Below are 19,330 nucleotides of genomic sequence, written 5' to 3' on the forward strand. Positions count from 1 at the left end.
AAAGCTGGGAATTTTTTTTTTTCCTACACTGAGCTTCCATTTGTGGAATTACTCACATGTTTTACTTTGTTATTTTGTGATTCTTATGATTTAGGTTTTGCTTGCTTAGAAATCTGAGTAAAAATACCAGAAGACCTACTGTTTATGTGAGCCATTAATTACGTGGTAGAGATCTCCAGCATAATTTTATACTAAGCATACTTAGTAATTCAGATATCAGGAAGCATCTCGTATGTGATTTTAATCTAACTTTTAATTCACTCCAGCAACCTGGAATTCCTCCTCCAGTTGTTCTTAATGAATATTTTAATATACCATGTCTGTCATGGTATATGACTTTCAGATGATGATAAATCCTTTGCACAGTGCATGATGTTAAATATGTATTTCTTGTGTTTATAATATAATTACAGATGTAGGTTGGGTTTTTGTACTCTCAACTGTGCCAAAACTAATGAAATTCAGTTGGAGGTGAGCGCTGAATTCCCTTGCAGTCATTCAGAATTTGCAGCTTTAATGAATTTTAAAAAGGGAACTATCAAGTCTAATCATACTTCTGGCATTGAAAGAATTTTAAACACCACTAAAATGTAACGCAAAACCTCAGCCTTCAGAAAATGTCATTTTTGCTCTTTGGAAGTTGCTGAAGCAAAACAAATTTAATCTTACTGTACAGAATTTAGTTGTTAAAGCAATTAGAATTGCTATGCATACCAGCCACAGTCCCCAGGAAGCAAGTGAAAACATAAACCACCTTACAGCACTTCTGTTTGTCCCTGTCAGTATGTGTTTTATACTAGCATCTGTCTTGCACACCAAGATGATTGCATTTGTGTATGTTTATTCTTTGACAGAGCTTTTGGGGGCTGTGCTTTGGTTAGTGTCTTGAGGGTGGTTAAAGGAATGATAGAAGCCTGACATTGTTAGAGGTCAGTATGAAGAATGATGTGTGCCTTGCGATATACAGTATTTTTGAGAATAGTAAGTAGAGTTAGTAAGACAGTAGTTGTGTTTTTTTCTTTAATTTTGCTGTTTTGAACTTGAACCAGAAATATGGCTTGTTTGCTGTACATAATTACCTCACAGGGAAATTCTTGTGTGATCAGGGTGACTGAAGTGCCCTTTCTCAATAGCTGTACTTACATTAGGAGTTTATTCAAGCCCTCCTCTCTAGGGCAAAAATTTGAATAGTTAAAAGTGATCTGCGAAGAAGAGACTCTCGCAGGTGCTCTCCAGGACCATATCAGTAAGACTTGTGATATGAAGTTGGACATAAACCTGCTTTATTTGGAAAGATCTACATGTCATGTGGAAACACTAAGGTTCCCCTGTTAGATATCAGCAGTTCAAAGGAAGACGGTCAAAGTCACAATTTAACCCTATTAAACTTTGAGCAACCAAACCCTGTGTAACACAGGGAGACTTGTACGTATCTGAAGAGTATAAAAACTGCTTATACCAAGTTGTACAGTGGAAAAGAATTCTGTTAATTCCAAATATTATTTTATATATTTTACATATGATGTAGTAAAATCAGTATTGTTGAGTATGTCTGTAAATTTTCCTCCTCAGTATAAGAATTAATGTAACAAAATAAGCTCCTCTTGGCCTGAAAAGCTGGCTTATTGGATGATGCACAACTTGCAATGAGCAGACTTAGTGTAACAACCTTCCCTTCTTGTTGTTATGTTGGGATTTTTAAAATTGCGAAAGAAACCTTCAGAAAGAAAAGTCAAGAAAAACGTTTCTGAAATAATTCATCATAGGACTTTTGATGCCATGGCTATTGGTTAGAATGAAATTTTCTGTTCCTGGTGCCTGCCTCAAGCTGAATCTTAATTTTAACCTCAGCTACACTACACCTGAACTTGAAGACTGAGTTAACATTTTATCAGTGTAATAATTTACATTTTAAATTCCTTAGGGCCATTGTAGAGAGGGACTTCAGAGCTGATCTCATTTTTTTCCTTATGTGCTTATTTCATTTGTTGTGCTTGGGCAGTAGCATTTTTCCAAAACTGTTGGGAGATGAGAATTCATGATGTCCGAAGCAGACTTGAGAAAGCAGAAAGAAGAGTGGGCTTAGGTTTGGAAGAGGTCGCTCACTATCAGAGGTTCTTTGATTAAAGGAAGTTGTTCAGCATTCCAGATTTGCAGTGCGCCTATGCTTTTATGGATTACCAACCAGTTATATCTGTGGGGGTCGGGTTTTTCTGGAGTTGGTTTGATATTTTGGTAACGTCAAATTTTAAGCTGTCTGATAAGTGATAGTTTGTATAATCTTTTGTATTATCTGTGAGTGATTACTTTGCCTGTACTGCTTATTGCTTGCTTCAGAGACATCTAACTTTCTAGGATATCAAAAATATTCTTCATCTAAACTTCTAAAAAATCTCTTAAATTTTAACGCTATTTTTCTGAATATTGCTATTAAGGTGTGACTGCAGGACAACTCTAATTTCTTGTAACTTTTGTTTCTTTCTTAACTGACTTAACTCAGATCTCAAATACTAAAAGTGAGCAGCTATTATCACAGGTCACTTAAATGTCTTTCTTACTCTGTTCCAAGAATTTATATGCCCTTTGCATCTTGCATGGAGCTTATACTGAAAATGTAAGCAATGTTACTAATGGTTGCCTATTACTAATATTTACCTCAGACTATATATTTATTTCTCTGGTCTTCAGTGCTTACACATGGTTGAGTGTTACGATGGTATCTTTAAAGTTGCATTTTACTACTTGCATATCCTCAGATAGTGTTTTTGACTTGTTTAGTGCTGAGTAAATGGATATTATTCGTTCCCTCACATTTTTTCGACACCTTTTAGTTGTACCATATGGACTGAGGAATGCGAGTTTTCTTTCAGCTTGTCAGAGTTGAAAATAGATGAATGTAACTTTCAGAAGGCTCAGTCTTCAGACAAACTATGGCCAGTACGATGCAGATGAAAGAGAATTTGAATTATATTGCACCCACAGTTAAATTAGTGTTCTTTGCAATTTTATTGTACCCAATGAGACTTCCTTATTATGGGATTGGTATTTCTGTACAGTGAATCTGCCTTTACAGAATGGGAGATGTGGCCGCCTGAGCAAAAATCGTTTTGCTAAATTGTTATCTGCCTTCCTCTGAATTTGAGAGACCACTTTTTGATACGGTATAACCCTGTCTGAATGCTAACTTTATGTGACTTTATTCTTTGAAAAGCTGTTCTTTTTAAGTTGGGCACTAACTAAGTTTTACAACACCAATTAATTGTGTGGTACTTGCAGTGCTAGCCCCACTACTGTGCAGACTTTGGGCTTTTTTTGTTGCCTGAATTTTTTCTGAATGTGGGAATGTTGAGCATTGAAATAATCTTTACATATCAGTGCAGTGCAATTAAGTATCTTTTAAAGGCAACCCCCCCACTTTTTACTACCATAGAAATGCTTTAATATTTACTTCTTGGAAGATTTTGGTAATAACTGGTAGTAGTGGCTAGACAGGAAACAAGTGAAGAAAATTTGTTTGGTGTTGCTGTATGTATACTGCTCCTTATGAAAAAGAAAAGCTGTACTTATTTAGAATTGCAAGCTGGCAGAAACTTGTGTAGGAGTTCTTCCAAAACGGTACTATTGATATTTAATTTTCAACTTAATTACAACATAAGCACCCTTACCTTCCTACTCCAAACATAAACATTTAGTTTAAGAACATTGGTTGTTTGGTTTTTTTTAATCTTGTTTCTTCCAGTGTATAATAAAACTTTGAGATATCTTCTAGTATTTCCTTCTACTAAATTAAAAAAAATATTAAAAGGAACTTGAAAAATTAAGTGTATTGGTAATACTGTACATAATTACTAATTTTATGACCTTTTAATTGGACATATTGAAGATAACGTATCGTTGGCTTTGTGATACAGAAGTACAATGTGGTATAAAACACATTGTTATGTGTATTATATTTAAAAGCCAAGTGGTTATATTTATCAGGACACTTAAGTTCTTTAGACTGAATCATCAGGAATGAGAAGACAGATTAATGTGTAATGAGTATAGTGGAATATCACTACTTGACTGTGGAAATGAATGATTGTTCTCCGTCAAATCTATACCTGTGTACGCCCACACAAGGATTTTTACTCTTTTATTTAGTCCTTTCTGCTATAATGCATACCTATAGGAAATAATAAGGGTAGCTGCTAACCAGAACTGTCCAACCCTTATCCTAGGACTTTATCCCTACTTGGAATTGTGTAAGTGCAGTGCCAGACTGCTTTAGATGGTTATCTTTTGGAAAAACTCTATGCCAGACCTGTCTTCTCTGAACTTGTGAAGCAAGTTTTACATAAAAATGCCTAAATTTATGAATAATAAATGCAAATATCTTTACCTGTGTTTAAGTTATTAAACTTCTTGTGAACATGCTGTTTATAACAGGTTATTCATATTTAGTATTTATAGGATTATAAGGATGTTGGACTTTTTAAGAATGAAAGGATAAGTTACAATTGAGTGGGAACTTTCAAGAAAACTGCTGGTTTGCAATTGTGTGTGTTTAGTGCAGAATTTCCACTGCTTTGACCAGTAAATGTAAGAGACTTCAGCACTAGTTTGGACAGTACTCTTTTTCTATTGTTGGCACTTGAAGTTTACTAAAACGTGTGAAACAGATTTGTGAGGGTTCTGTAGTTCTTAGTAGGGGAAGAAGCACTGTGTAAATGTGGGGCAAAAGTTCTATTTTTCTGATGCCTGGGGACCAGGAGAACTGTCTTAGGTGTTTTCTTATTAATGCAGTTATTCACTAGCTTTTTTTTTTTTTATATCTTTCATTAGGTTTTCTTCCTGGATGTTTCTTCAACTATCTTGTGATGGAAAGGAAATATTTTTGAAGTTATAATGGATTTTACGCAACATCATAACAAAAACTGGCCTAATATCAGCATTTCTGTTTGAAGAGAATAAGCATAATTACAAATAATCATGACAACTTCTCATATGAATGGACACATCACAGAAGATTCTGACAGTGAAGCAAAAAATGTGGATCTTGCATCTTCTGAGGAACCTCAGAAGCACAGAGAAATGGCTGTTGATTGCCCTGGGGATTTGGGCTCTAGGATGATGCCCATGCGGCGGAGCGCTCAACTTGAGCGAATCCGTCAACAGCAAGAGGATATAAGGCGCAGACGGGAAGAAGAGGGAAAGAAACAAGAACTGGACCTTACTGCTTCCATGAGGCTAAAGAAATTAGCACAAATTCCTCCTAAAACTGGAATAGATAATCCAATATTTGACACAGAGGAAGGAATTGTTTTAGAGAGTCCTCATTATACTGTGAAGACACTAGGTAGGTAAAATGCAATGAATAGACTAATGGAGAAAATAATTAGTTGATATTAATGTTCTTTGAGGCTCCTGAAAACCTAATTTAGATAATTCTTCCTATACAGATTTAAAGTCTTCTAGTCCTTTGGATTTGTGGTGGTTTGGGGTTTTTTATTAGTCAAGCATCAGGCTACGTACCTCAGCAAGTGGCTTTTCAAAATTGATCCCTTTGGGGAACAATTATCTACCCTGTAGATAACTAATGAATTCAGTGGATGTCTCCATCCTATTCAGGCTGGAGAAAACCATGCAAGTAATACCCAATTTTATTATGGTTGATGAAGCACAGACCAGAATAAGCCGTGAATAAACACTTACTGTCATTTAAAATCAAAACACAAGGTTTTTTTAATATTTTAAGAGAAGCATGTTGGTGGTTTATTATTCTGTCTGTCTTGCATTGTCAATTGTCACCTAATATAATTTACATTTTCTCTTAAAGCTTGTAGTGAAATCTGCATTGATAGCAAAAATCTGCTTACCTTGGCACTTAGACATTGATGAAAATATAATATTTGTAATCTTCGAAGAAACAGATTCTAAAATTCTTAATTTCATAGCTGTCACTGGTTTAACTATGCTTGTGCAGAAAAAGTTCCTAACCTTTCTTTCTAAAACATAAGTATCTATTTATCTAAAATGTGGTGTGTCACTGGAGTGAAAAAGAGGCACTGTGAATTTGTAGGAGTTCAGTTCAGATTTCCAGACTTATACCTGCTCAAAGATACAGACTGCTTTAAAAAGGTGCCTTTTTTTGCACTGCAGTAAAGATTCTTGCTATTCTTCCCTATTGGCTGGTAGTTGAGAATACAGAGTAAAAACAGCTATCGAATTGCGAATTTTTTTTTTTCTTCGTGTTTAACATTTGTGTGCCCGAGCAACATTTCTGCTAAAGACACGGCTCTATCCCCTAACCTCTGGTAATCCTTATTGTATTGTCAGTTATGAATAAGGCAGGTGTACCTTGTTTTAGTTCAGGACTTGTTGGCTTCTGTACAAGAGATCTCCTTGTAAGAAGCAGATTCTATATTTAACTTCATTAAGCGTTAGGTATTTGATTGTGAAATTCTCTTCTTGGAGGGAACACAAAGCAGAAGATGCAAAGATTGACGTCAAACAGTAGAAGTGACTTCTGTTGGGACTTGCTTAGCCACAGTGGCTAAAAGCTCTGAAAACTGACTACACAAGGAATGGGAAATTGGAACTATGGAAGGGAGGAAAGAGTGGCTTGGAATTAGAAAGCTGAGGCTAGGTTTCATGCCAGAGATGCTGAGAACTAAGAGGGAGGGCTAGGTGGAAACCAATGGGCAAAGAAGCTACGTATGGAAGCTGGTAGGAATGAAAAACGGGTCTGGCAAGCTTGAGGACCAGTAAGGAGCTGGGATAGACTGAAGCTGTTTGATCAGGAGAGGCAATGGTGGAGAAACTACTGCGATGATAAAAGGCATTTTGAAAATCTCTGTGTGGGGATGAAACGGGTACAGGCTGTGGGTGAAGCTGAGAGATTGTCAGAGACAGACAGTATTTGTGGAAAACCGGAAGGAAGGAAGTAGGTTTGGCTCAGCAAGAAGAGAATGGTGGAAATCAGTGTGAATGGAAGCTAGGATTGGGTAAATACTTGATGTAAGAAGAAAAGCATCAAACACTGGAGACAAGAATATAGAGGTGTGTATGTGGAAGGAGACAGATTAGGAAATAGCAATATATGGTATAAGATGCATCTTGAAGGAAAATTACTAGATGAGTTTGTCCACAAGGACAAACTCCTCTTCACTTTTGTAATTGAAGCTTGGGTCTTATCGTCATTCTGCTGTCAGCATATTTCCGTAAAAACACAGTAGTAAATTGCATGATTTAACTAAAGCTATTCCCCTCAGTGTTCGAATACCATGAAAATCAGAAACTAATGATGTCTTTCTCTACTCCGAATTGCAGTAAATAAGGCTTAAAAGTATGTGCATAGAGCAGAAGTATTGACTAGCTTGCTGAGTGAATATTGTCTGTTCTTTGAGCTAGAAAGGCAAGAAGCTTTAGGAGATAGAAGTAGACTAAATAATGATATATCTGTATATGCACCAGAGACCTGAGTTAGGGCATCACAGGCATCTGTTTCAATTAGAGAAGTCATAACATAATACTGACAGGCATACAAACATACTACCATTACTTCCTTGCTAGACAGAATTATAGTAACAATTTGGATTAGGTAGATTTAAGAAGAAAGGATTTATAATCCTGTTGGAGTGGTACTTTCAATTATATTCAGCCATGGTGTTGAGTTGTTGCAAACTTTAAAAAAAGTTCTAAATGAAATGCTGTGATCTCTTAACCTATATAGTCCATAAAGAATCTCAGTTCAGTCATTGGTGCTGTCAAAAACTAAGTCATAATTTTCAAATTAACAAAGTGCTTCTGCAGCAACTTGGCCTCTTCCGAAGTTTTCCTCCACTATTAAGCATATCCTTTTTTCCAGTTTCTGGATTAATCGTTCTAACATCTGACACTTCTGCTGAATTTCAAAAGAATAAATTTTTTTTTATTCTGAAAGCGGTCCCTGATTAGTATCAGGGTTAGGTATGTTGCCTTATGCCTCTATATATATACACATACAAAATAATATGGTTTCATAGAGAGGATTTGAGTCCGTTATCGTTAATACTTCTGCTTTTTTATTGTATACCTGAATTGGAGAGGCCAGATTTTTTTAAAACTTACACAACTTTTTGGTCTCCAAGAAACTTGCTAGCCTGTGACATTGTCCAAAATGTAACTGCTAGTATGTGAAATTTTTCGCAGTTTGTCTTATTTGGTTATACTGAATTTCTGATCTACACTGCCTCTCACTCTTCCCATCTTTCCACGTTTGCTGTCCAGGTAAGAGTGCTTAGTCACTTTCACAAATCCCTAAGCTTTGTTAGGAGAACCCTGAATAAACCTGGGTAGATGCTAGTGAATTATAGAGATGTTGAACTGCTCTTCAGTCTTTTAAAAAAAAAAAAAAGTTATTTTAATTTTGCTTTTTTTGTGGGGTGGGTTTTTGTGTGTGTTAATCCGTAGAGCCTCTACTAAAGATATGTGCTTTAAATAAGAATATTGACCTTTTTGTCTGTATTTTTAGTTTTGAAAATATTTCAAAAGTGCCAAAGTTAAATTTGGCAGATCTTCGCCAAGCCTTTTATCTTTTCATCTTAAAAAAAAAAAAAGCAGACTAGATTAGAAAAATTGGCTTTTATTTATAAAAATAAACCAGAACACTTAGTCAAAACAATTTTAAAGGGCATGTTTGTTATCAAAACAGCACATGATTTAGACAGCTGTCTTAATGGAAATAACTTTCTGCGCACCTAGAACATGTGCATATAAGCATTTAATTGGCTTTTTCACAGCAGTATACTTTTATGAAATGCAGAAAATATTTTGTTTGCTGCAGTTCGTTGAGTTAATTTAGTTAATTCAGTTAAATGAGTAACTGACAGTTCGTGTAAGTAAACCTTTTGTGGCTACAGTGATTTATTTTTATTTTTGGGGGGGGAAAAGCTGCCTATTTTTTTGTTTTTATACCTTGGGCAAAACTTTAACTTTTATAAATACTTTATAAATATAAATAAACTTTTAGATATAGTTTTGGATAAAACAATACTTTTCTTAGCCCTGTGATTCAAGTAATATATGGAGCATTAGAGTGCTAATACCAGCACATAGAGTATTCTAGAGATCTATAAAAACACTTGGGAATTAAGATATTGGTGCTGACATATAATAAAGCCAATTATATCTCTTAAGTCTGCTGTTTGTAACTTTTTGTTTAAGTTGATAAACAGCAACTAGTTTCTCTTCTTCTTTTTCTAATCTAACATGTTAAGCTGTGACCATGGGTCCTCCCCCGCAGTTGCATACTTTTGCCCCGCCAGTCTTTTGATTAATGCGTATATCGCACAGTGCTCAGTCACATTCCAGCCATTTCATAGCCTAATGGAAAAAAGACTGCAACACTTCCTGAAAAAGAAGACTTAAAAAAAAAAAAATTATAGTCGATTGCTAATTGATCTGCGATTAAAAAATGGACTTGTTCTGCAAAAGAACCCTGACATTTTTCTGTGAGTAAATACAGATGTTAGTCTTTTACTGAACTTTTTTTTCTCAAGACAACCCTTTCAATAGGAAATGTTTAGAGATGGAGTCTTTTGTTAGCTGGCATTTCTTTAAGAAAACCCAAAACAACAAACATCCAAAACTAAGCGGAAAAAATCCTCACCAAAATCTATCTGTGATTTAGAATTCAGAAACAGGAACCTAGAGAGAGAGTGAGACATGAGTAAAGCCAGATTTCTATGTGGTTTTGTGTGTATGGTTTTTTTTAATTAAACAAGTGACTGAGAAATGGATTGCTAGCTTTGTGGGAATATTTAATTTCACTCCTTTCAAGCATTATTTCTCTTTTAGAATTGTGGTGAGGGACGTATTTGTTTGCTGTTTCATGGTTTGCATTTGGTATAGGTCTTTTATTTCCAGCACAGATGAAGATGAAGATTCAGAGTAGAAGGGAGTTATACCAGGAGGAGATTACTGTGGTAGTTTGTAAGAAAGGGTGACATAGAAGGAACTACCAAAGTGCAGAACAGAGAATATGTAGAGGCGTCTAGAAAGACGTTTTTATCTTTTTGGTTTAGATATAGATTTCTATCTTCCTATATGTATATATATCTATATAGAATATGTATTAGAAAGGAATGTACGTGTATGTATTTGAATTCTTAAATACATAAGGGGAGGATAGACAACTCTGAAATAATTGAATAAAATAAGTTATGCCTAGTAAATGTTAGAAGTTAGGTTCTTCTTTAATGCTTCACTGTTCTTTGAATATGGTAACAGTAACAAATAAGAGAATTTTCGGTTGGTGTAGGGGTTTTTTTTAGCTGAACGGGTATTAGTAGGAACTTTACAGTAACATTTGACTCTTTTTCACTGTTGGTTTTTTTTTTTCATGCTTGAAAATAGTGCACTTCCACAGACTCAGGAGAACCAGTCGCTGAGATGCTTTGGTAGTCTGCATACTCCACTATAGAAATTTGCCAGCTGCCATCATCCTATTTAGCGAATGTTCTTGCTTGTAGAGTGTTCTTAAGCCTTCTCTCCAAATGGCATTTCCCCTGTGTGATAGGCATTATATTTTGTATACAGTTCCCTAGTGAGACATTGGCCGCCTTAATTAGTGTTGTGAGCTGTACTGGATTTCACCTGTGGAATATCCTGCACAGCCGGTATCCGCGCTTTCTGTGCAGCTTTTGTACTGCTGTCCTTTGTTTCCTTGGTGGCTACAGGAAGAACCCCTTGACCTTTGGTGGGTAGGATGTTTTTAGCATGTGTGGAATGGTTTTGGAGGGTTTTTTTTATTGTTCTGCAGATAGTAAAGTACAAGAGTAGTGGCTCTGGATTGTTTGTGTCCCTGTATTATACAGAAGATTGACTTGCAAACTCAAAATTGAAAACATAGATGTAGGTATGCTTTGTCCGAAATTGAAGCCATTGAACTTGTTTGAAATACATATTTTGTTAGACTTTATGGATTTCATGTGCCCATTTATCAACCATCTTAATCCTGTGCTTAACAAGTTTGAGTCTAGCACTGTGTTTGGTGTACTGGTGAATTTGAGGTTAAAAATAGGTGATGGAAACTTTTTGACAGAATGTATCTGTGTTAGTGATCTGTATGTACTGTGATTTTTTTTCATGTTAAAAATGCAACTTAGCTGATGTCTTAAATAACATTAAAATCGGAATGCTATCAGTTAGCTCATAATGAATAAATGAAGGTATCTAACACTTAAAGCTGATATTTTGTCTCATTCTATAAGTAAGCAATATTTAGTTGAGAGAGGTATAAATCTAACATATGTGGCAGATAGGCATGGGAAGATGTATCAAAGTAACAGTCAATATTCAGTGCATCAACATTAGTTTAGCAAAGGAGTTATTTTCATATTTCAAAACTGTCCCTTTCTCCCATTTAGCTATACATGAGCTGTAATTACTGGCTCTTTTACATATTGGTGATTGCTTTCAGAGAAGAATTGCTCCTGCAGTAGGAATTTAAATTTAAATAGTGTATCAGCTTTTTAATTTCTCCTTTTACTGACTTGGGGTCCTTTTTTTGATTCAGATATGTTCTGCTAGTAAAAGTCAGCGTGAATAATGGATAACTAATACATTTGCATACATCATTTCTGATTAAAAACTGAAGAGCAAAAAAATTTTTTGTAAAAAATCTTAATATAAACATTACTTATTTACGAATCTTTTTAACTCATACCTTATTTGTATTTTGTTATTTCCTACCTAGAAGTGGAAGAACTGTTAACTTCTCTTAAGCATATCCAGCATGTTTTGATAGACCCTCAGAGCCAAGAGGATATCTCTCTCATTTTACAGCTTGTTCAAAATACTGATTTTCAGAATGCATTTAAGATACACAATGCTGTTACAGTGCACATGAACAAAGCCAGCCCTCCATATCCTCTCATCTCCAATGCACAAGAACTAGCACAAGAGGTATGTACAGTATGCATCTCTGTGATATATATGAAACCTATAATCATAGCTGTTGTTGAAATATGTAGTTGCCAAGCTTGTCTGAGTTATTGAATGTTGAATATGAAAGGGATTATAATAGTCACTGATTGCTGTGTCCGGTTTTTCCAGATTTCCAAACAGTAACCAGAAAAATATTTTGGGGATAAGAACTCCCTTTTTAGCATGGATAGATAAGTAACAGAAAAGGCACTATGTTTAAACATAGGAAAAGGGAGTGGTTATGAAAATCTGACTCTTACCTTCATTATTCTTTATTCCAAGCATTCAGGAATTGAATTACAGTTCTCTATTATTGTGACTTTACTCCGAGTTGAACTATCCCTCTTAAATTGAGGGTCATCTCTGAAAATACAGTCATGATGGAAACAAGCATTCTGCTTTAAAGTGAGCAACAGATCCCTTAATAATTAATTTTGTTTTTTTAATTACTGCTGCGATGGTCAGATAACAACTTTTGTCTTGACAGATGACAGCTCTTTTATAAGATCTGATACGTCTTTTAGAAATGATTAAAGTATACTTTTTAACTTTAATCCTTTCAATCAGATCTTAATGGAAATACTTTTTTACTGTTTCAGCCAGGGTAGCTACTTTCTTTGAGGCTCATTCACTTGAATATAATCATTAGTAGTAATGCAGAGAAAACTCAGATACAGAGTTGCTGTGAACAGAATGAGTTTCTACATGCGGCTGGATGCAGCTAAGACCCTCTGAGGGGTTGCTCAATAACTTTATCTTCATTTTCCGTGTCCTGGTGCATGTATATATTGCAGTGAAATGCGGCTATACCTTATACGGGTATACATTTGTTAACTTTAAACTAGCTAGCTTGAATAGCAGTATCAGTGCAAGAGTAGCAGTGTAGCATTAAGCAAAGCCCAGATACAGAGGCTGAGTAAATGTTCTAGCATTCCACACCCGGTGAACCAAACTTATCTGTTCAAACCTGGCCCGGGTACACCAGTTGGAGTACCTGAGCCAGTTTATAGATATTCTCCAGCTGCTCAAAGGCACATCCCCCCAATTTCAGTGTTGCAGCAAGATTATTTTTTTTTTTAGTATCTGGTTTTCATTCTGCCTGAAGCAATTTTTTTTTTTTCAACAGCTATTTCCACTCCCCTTCCTTTTTCTAGACTTTAACCTTGTAAGTCAAGATAAACAGGATTGTAGCAAGCTTGAAGTTCTTCTGCAGAAGAAACTACTGATTCTTGAGGGATGTCATTTAAATGTTACCTAAAGGCGCAGTGTGCTGATTAAACTGCAGCTCAGGATTTTCCTGTTTAGGTTTGTCAGTAAGGTTGTGCTAAAACCAGGTGGGACTGTTTTACGTATGAGCTTCCCTCTGGCTTATTCATCAGCCTGTAGGCTGCTATAGGATCCTCACTAGGCTTCTTCGATGTCTGTGAGTCTGAAGGAACCCTTTCACTTAACTTCTGTTTGTAAACTATTTCTCCAAACACCCACTTTACACAGGCCTAGTTTGGGACTTCATTCAGATACAAGTCAGTTTTTGCATCTCCATTTATAATATAGGACATTACAGATTTATTTCTTAAGAAAGCTGGTTTTTCCCCTTTTATGGATATTATGTCCTTTTAGTTGCTGCTTAATAGAAGTTCCAAAGAAGAAAATATGCCTAGGAAAATTTTAGGTCTGTTTTCAAATTTTTATGTTCCTCCCCATCTCCCCTACCCCTCACCTTCCCAAGACATCCCTCTCTTTTTTCAGGTGATTTGGTAAATCCTAAAATCAGAAGGTGGTGCAAAGCCAGTTTTGTGTCTCTTAGCAATCCATGAAGGAGGTTAAGCATAAAGAAAATATTTATTTAATCTGAAACTTTTAAACCAATGGAATTTTGTCATCACCCAGAAGACTGTTACGTAAAAGGCAAACATTCCTGCACTCATTTTGATTTTTTTCCTCTCCTGTATCTGTCTTGTCCAGCCTTGAAATTCCTGAAAAGTCAATATATTGCATATGTCTGTTCCCAATTTTAGATGTAATCTAGTTTCTCGGTGATTCAGCTCCTGGTGTATTTATGTGACTTGTGTTTTGCAATATGTTAAATAGCATCCTGAAATGATTGAGCCAGAAATTCAGGACAAATATTTCTGTGACTGACAGAAGTGTCTCAAGAGGAACCCCTTTGAGGCCTCCATTCACGTCATTCTGTACTTCCTAGTGTTACCTGAATAGAAGACTTTATGTTTATTTTTCGGATCCTTTATTCCTTTTGGATAGACTTCTGTATTATGGTAGCAGTATGGGAGGAAATGATTTCTGCTTTAGAAAAAGTTGTTTTGGCTTTTGGATGTTTTTGTTTTGTATGGTGGGGTTTTGGTTTTTTTGTTTTGTTTGGTTGTTGGTTTGGTTTGGTTTTTTTTTACCCTGGCAAAGTACCTATCTTGCATGCCCAGCTTTTTTCTTGTAGTGTGACTTTTGGTTGTGTCTTTAGCTTTTTCTATCCCTAAACATAGGCATAGCAAGCTCCCCCAGAAAGCAGTTCATTTACTTCTGGGTGTTTTTGCAAAGACACTTGGAAAAGCCTGTATTTAAGATACTGATAATATCTTGATGATAAAAGCCACATGACATTACAAGAAAGAAAAATAGCAGATACATGTATAACATTAATTTTAAATGGCAGGTTGTGCTAATGTGCATATTTTAGTGCACAGGTCATCAGTGACAGTGTACAACTCAAACTGTTTTGCAGTGCATGTGCTAATTTAAAGCTACAGACATCTGTTTTGTCTGAGGCTTTATGGTGTGCAAAAGAACCTGTTCGAGAGCTCATGCTTCTGTAGCTCTAAGAAAAAAGACAGTTTGTAACACAATTTCATATTGCAACATGAAACCTCCTCCCTTTAAAAAAAATAAAAATTAATATTAAATTAAACTACACTTTTGGAGGTGTGTTTGGGGAGAATTAGCGTTTGTTACGCTGAACTTAAGAAATCTGTTTTCATTTATTCTTTAATTGATGATTTGCTTTTATAAAACATAATGTGTATGAACAGTGTGTAGTGAAAACTTTTTGATTTTGAATTTTCTTAACCATTAACAGTACCTGAGTGGAATGGTACATTTTTAACTTCTTCAGGGAATATTTAAAATCAGTAGTATACTTTTCCCACAGATTCTGATAACCAGGCACTAAGAACTCAAGATTTTTTCTTTTTTTTTTTTTTTTTTTTAAAAAAAGAAACTGTAATTGAATTTAAAAGGTGGAATGAAGCATTTGAGCTTAAGGAATTTATTTTAGAGAGATAATCTCCATGTAATGTGGTGTACTCCAAGTCTTAAATAAAAATAGCCAGTAAACATCAAGTGTAATTAAATTGATTTTAAATCCATTTAAACTTAACCAAGGTGGGGGCAAGGATTATGGGAACGTGTTCTGAATCTTGACCTTGTAAGAATATTTGATGCAGCATTCAAGACAGTTTGTAATTTTTGGCTTGTATTTAGATGTTCTTGCTATCAAATATATATGAATAATAGGCTCAATTTACATAGACTATGTTTCTAAAAGTTTCAGACTTGCTATTGTTCACTTCAGCAAGTGCAGGAAATTAGAACTAGGTCACTACTTCTGAGAGGATGCACTGGAAGCTTGTGACTTCTAGTATAAGTGCCTTATGTGTAAGTATATTCCCTCTGACAACCCTGCTTACCTGAGAGTAAACAACAACAGGATTTTGCAAGTGTGGTTAAATTTTGAATGTCTAATATCACTCCAATGTGTGCCTCCACAGTACATGCCTCCAAATTGTAGCGTATACAGCGAAACCAAATTGATAGCTATTTAGGGGCTACTTGAACTAAAGTTAACATAATCAAAAATTAACAATAAAATAATAATTAACAATAAAAACTAGGCTGAAGAGTTAAGAAAATACTATCATTGCCACATATTTAGTGTGGATTGCCTATGCTGTCTGTAGTGTGCCACTTCAGGAATGACAGCCTACGTTCAGATTTCTTCATCTGATAAAACTGTGGGATTCATCACCGTGAGTAACAAAGGAACCTGGCATGTGGCAGTGCTGGTGTAATACGTGGTGTATATAGCAGCCTGAAGCTTTCCTAGTGCTTCATTAACTAAGCAAATAATAAATGTATCTGTTTCTTAAAAGGCGGGGGGAGGAGCTATTAAAGAATAACTGAATTATTCAAAGTAGAAATTCAACTGTAATGAAGGACATTCACCGCACACAGAATGACTGGGCCTAGTTGCTTTCTTTTCCCCTGTCAAATCCCCAGCCTCTGAGCTTGTGTTCAAAAGGTCGTCTTGCTTGCAGGACTTCTAAGTTGCTTTCTGAGTAGGTTTTCCTGTAAAAGGGTCATAAAGATTGGATAAATAAAGGTTTCTTCAAGAAAGGAACTGAAAGTCCCTTGAAAGTTAGAGACCTTAAATAAGCCTCTATGAGAAAGTCTTTTGTAGAGAAGTATCTCTTCTTTCAACTCAGGAAAATTTGTTAGTGAAATATATCCTTTACAGTGCTCTGTCTGCTATATGGCATCCCAAAATTCAGGCTAAGCAAGGGATGATAGCTTCCTGGACAGTTCAGAAGTATGACTGAGGTCAGGCCTATATGAAGCTGAATTCTTTCTTTCCTCTAGGGTTTCAAAGAAATCTGTTAAAAAAAATATCTAAATCTGGCTTCTTGTTTGACTTTTCTAAGCTAGACTAGGTTTGCTCACCATGAGGCGTGTTCTAGGGATGTCAAAAGAAAGGCTTTTGGAGGTTGTGCTAGGCCTGTTGCTAAGCACAGGAACTAGTTCAATGCGACAGTGTTTTGTTGGCAATGTAGGGATCTTGCTCCATGGGAATGTTTCATTTAGTAGCTTGTGCTAGAATTTAAAATTATGTTAGTGTTTTCAGTACTGTCATCTGGTAGCATCCAAGAGAGCTGTTAGCATTTCTGTAGATAATTGCTCCTAGGATAGAGGCTCTTCAGACCTTTTGATATTGTTAGATCTCACAAGAAGCTTAATTATTTTCACTTTGGAACTTGTGGCTTCTTGATTCTGTGATGCAACGTTACCTCAACCTTAAGAGTAAAAAGCTCTTGAAAAAAATCTTTTTCATCCCACTGAAAGCTGCTGTTCTGATATGTATAATCTACTCTTGATGTCTCTGAATCATTTGTGCCTTTGATCAGATTAGGCCAGAGGATAATGGCTATGGAAAGTATCTTCAGCCTCACCTTTGGGTAAGAGTGACTTCCCTGTTCCTGGATTTCTCTATAAGCATACCTGGATTTTCTGGTATTTGCAAGAAATTATGTCAAGGCATGTATATTTGGTAATTGTATGAGGAGGCAAAACTTTTCAGGCAACTGGAGCTGCTTGAGCAAAAACTATTCTTGTGTTAATGTGGATTATTTTGGAACCAGCCAAAGAAACCTGGTTTCCTGGGGCCTTTTGAAGTTTTGACTCATATACTTCTTGAGGCAGGGGCTCCAGGATGCATTGCAAAACCTGTCTTGGAATCTTTGATTTTGCTGTTGGTGGAAATAGTTTGGGTAAAAATAAACCATCTGCTTTTAAGGAAAAAGGAGGCTAGTCACGTTGATGAGAAACGAGTCAATTTTAAAAGACCCAGCATATTCACGTAGTAGACTTCACTGTGTCTGATTTCACTATCATGTTCCTTTCTAGAGATTAAAACTTTTTTGTGTGCATCTTTGTGGTAGCTGAGCTCATTGCTAGTCTCTGGTGTTGACTAATCTCTGTGATGCATTGGGTACCAGCTTAGATTTGGTAGACAGTTACTGAGGCAAGATATGCCAGAGCAGTCCTGTGGTCTCATTGCATGTTTTCTTAATGTGTACCAGATCAAGTTCAATCAGTGTCACAATTACATGGATATACTTTCAGTAAAATGAATAATTGCAGCCAGGGGTCTGTGCTTGAGTAGCGGAGCATGGATTGATAAATCACTGGATAGATCAGAGTTTTATTCTTGGATTTCTTTTTAGGTACAAAGTGTTTTGAAACCCAGTCACCACAAGGATGGTCAGGAGCTTAATGCTTTGCTGAATGCCCCCCACATGCAGGTAAAACAAAATGGAACTTCTAATCTAATAGATTTATTTCTTGGTGCTGTTTTCATTGTAACTTATTTTTTGCAAATATCTTGGGCTGATTGGGCAAGGATGGATTTTTATGCTTGAACTCTGTGCAGATCTCTTAATATTTTTCCAGGATGAGGAGTTTCCGATTTACAGCAACTAATGGAAACTTCTAATCAAGTGTAGTGCATGATTGCATTCAGCCCTTGCTACATTCTACATGTGTTACAGGGTAATTTGCAGGTAAACAATAAGCAGATCAAGAGGGTCAGGCCAACGCAAGAGCTGCTTTGCTTATCTATGTTTTCTTGTTTGACAGCTGTTTCGTGCTTACCGTAGGGTGCATAAAGGAAATTTTGTCCTGTAGGGATGTTGTAAATCCATGAATAGTTTTCACTGCTCAGTCACATACATAGTAAACCAATGCCTGTTCTTTTTTTTTTTTAAGAAGGAGTGGCTGTAAGTACAGTTGCAGTTGTGTGTTCAAAATTGCTTTTATATTCTTTTCCAATTTGAAAGGAAAGTTTTGGAAAGTATGTAACAGTAGACACTACATAGATGTGATATGTATATATTTTTTTTAATTGGTTAAGTCAGTTTGCAATATTCTCTAACTTGCAAAGACTATTCAGATTGCACAATTTCATTGAACTCTACTATTTTGTATACATGGAAACTGTGAAATTTTCTGTAACGGAACTGGTTTTGTTAACACTAGGCACTTTTACTGGCTCATGATAAAGTTGCAGAACAAGAAATGCAACCAGAGTCCGTGACGGATGAAAAAATTTATGAGAATGTTGGCGTGTACGGAGGGGAGACAGTTAAAATAGTTCGCATTGAAAAAGCTCGGGATATTCCATTGGTAAGTACTGATACGCAGTTATATGTAAAGGAGGTAAGCTTTTTTGTCCTTTGCAGATTGCTATGAAAATTTGGGAATTTGAATGTGGTGGTCATGTTTAAATTGTAAACACTCTACCTCCCTCCAAAATAAGAAATAGTCATAGGTGATAAACTTGTGTGTATCTTCATATATCAGTAGCTGTACTACCATTTAGAATCTAGACAACTTCTGTCAACTTGGGTTTGGACAGGACTTCCTGACAAAAGTCACTATCCCAAGCTTTGCTGCAGGGGAGCTTATAGCCTTATGACAGCCATGGTTTTTGGAGGGTTTTTTTGCAACTCTCTTCTATTTTGCCTCTTTCAAATTAGCATTTCCTTAGAAAAACATTTTTTTTAAAAAATTGTGAATCTTCATGGAGCTATTCAATTTC

At 35.8% G+C, this 19,330-nt stretch overlaps 1 protein-coding gene across 4 annotated transcripts in view; it reads left to right on the plus strand.

The window, feature by feature from the left end:
• The window catches only part of PALS1 (protein associated with LIN7 1, MAGUK p55 family member), a 57,797-nt gene that overhangs the window by 23,551 nt on the left and 14,916 nt on the right, over positions 1-19,330 (plus strand). For all 4 annotated transcript variants that reach the window (XR_008466251.1, XM_054200360.1, XM_054200361.1 and 1 more), the window contains 4 exons: positions 4,825-5,334; positions 11,716-11,928; positions 17,958-18,035; positions 18,769-18,915. Coding sequence is in view for 3 of the 4 variants with exons in the window: in XM_054200360.1 (XP_054056335.1) it covers positions 4,972-5,334; positions 11,716-11,928; positions 17,958-18,035; positions 18,769-18,915 (801 nt within the window). In the remaining variant the exon portion in view is untranslated. The remainder of the gene's footprint in view (positions 1-4,824; positions 5,335-11,715; positions 11,929-17,957; positions 18,036-18,768; positions 18,916-19,330) is intronic.

Source organism: Rissa tridactyla, chromosome 4 (genome assembly GCF_028500815.1).
Source record: "Rissa tridactyla isolate bRisTri1 chromosome 4, bRisTri1.patW.cur.20221130, whole genome shotgun sequence".
NCBI classification, from domain to species: domain Eukaryota; kingdom Metazoa; phylum Chordata; class Aves; order Charadriiformes; family Laridae; genus Rissa; species Rissa tridactyla.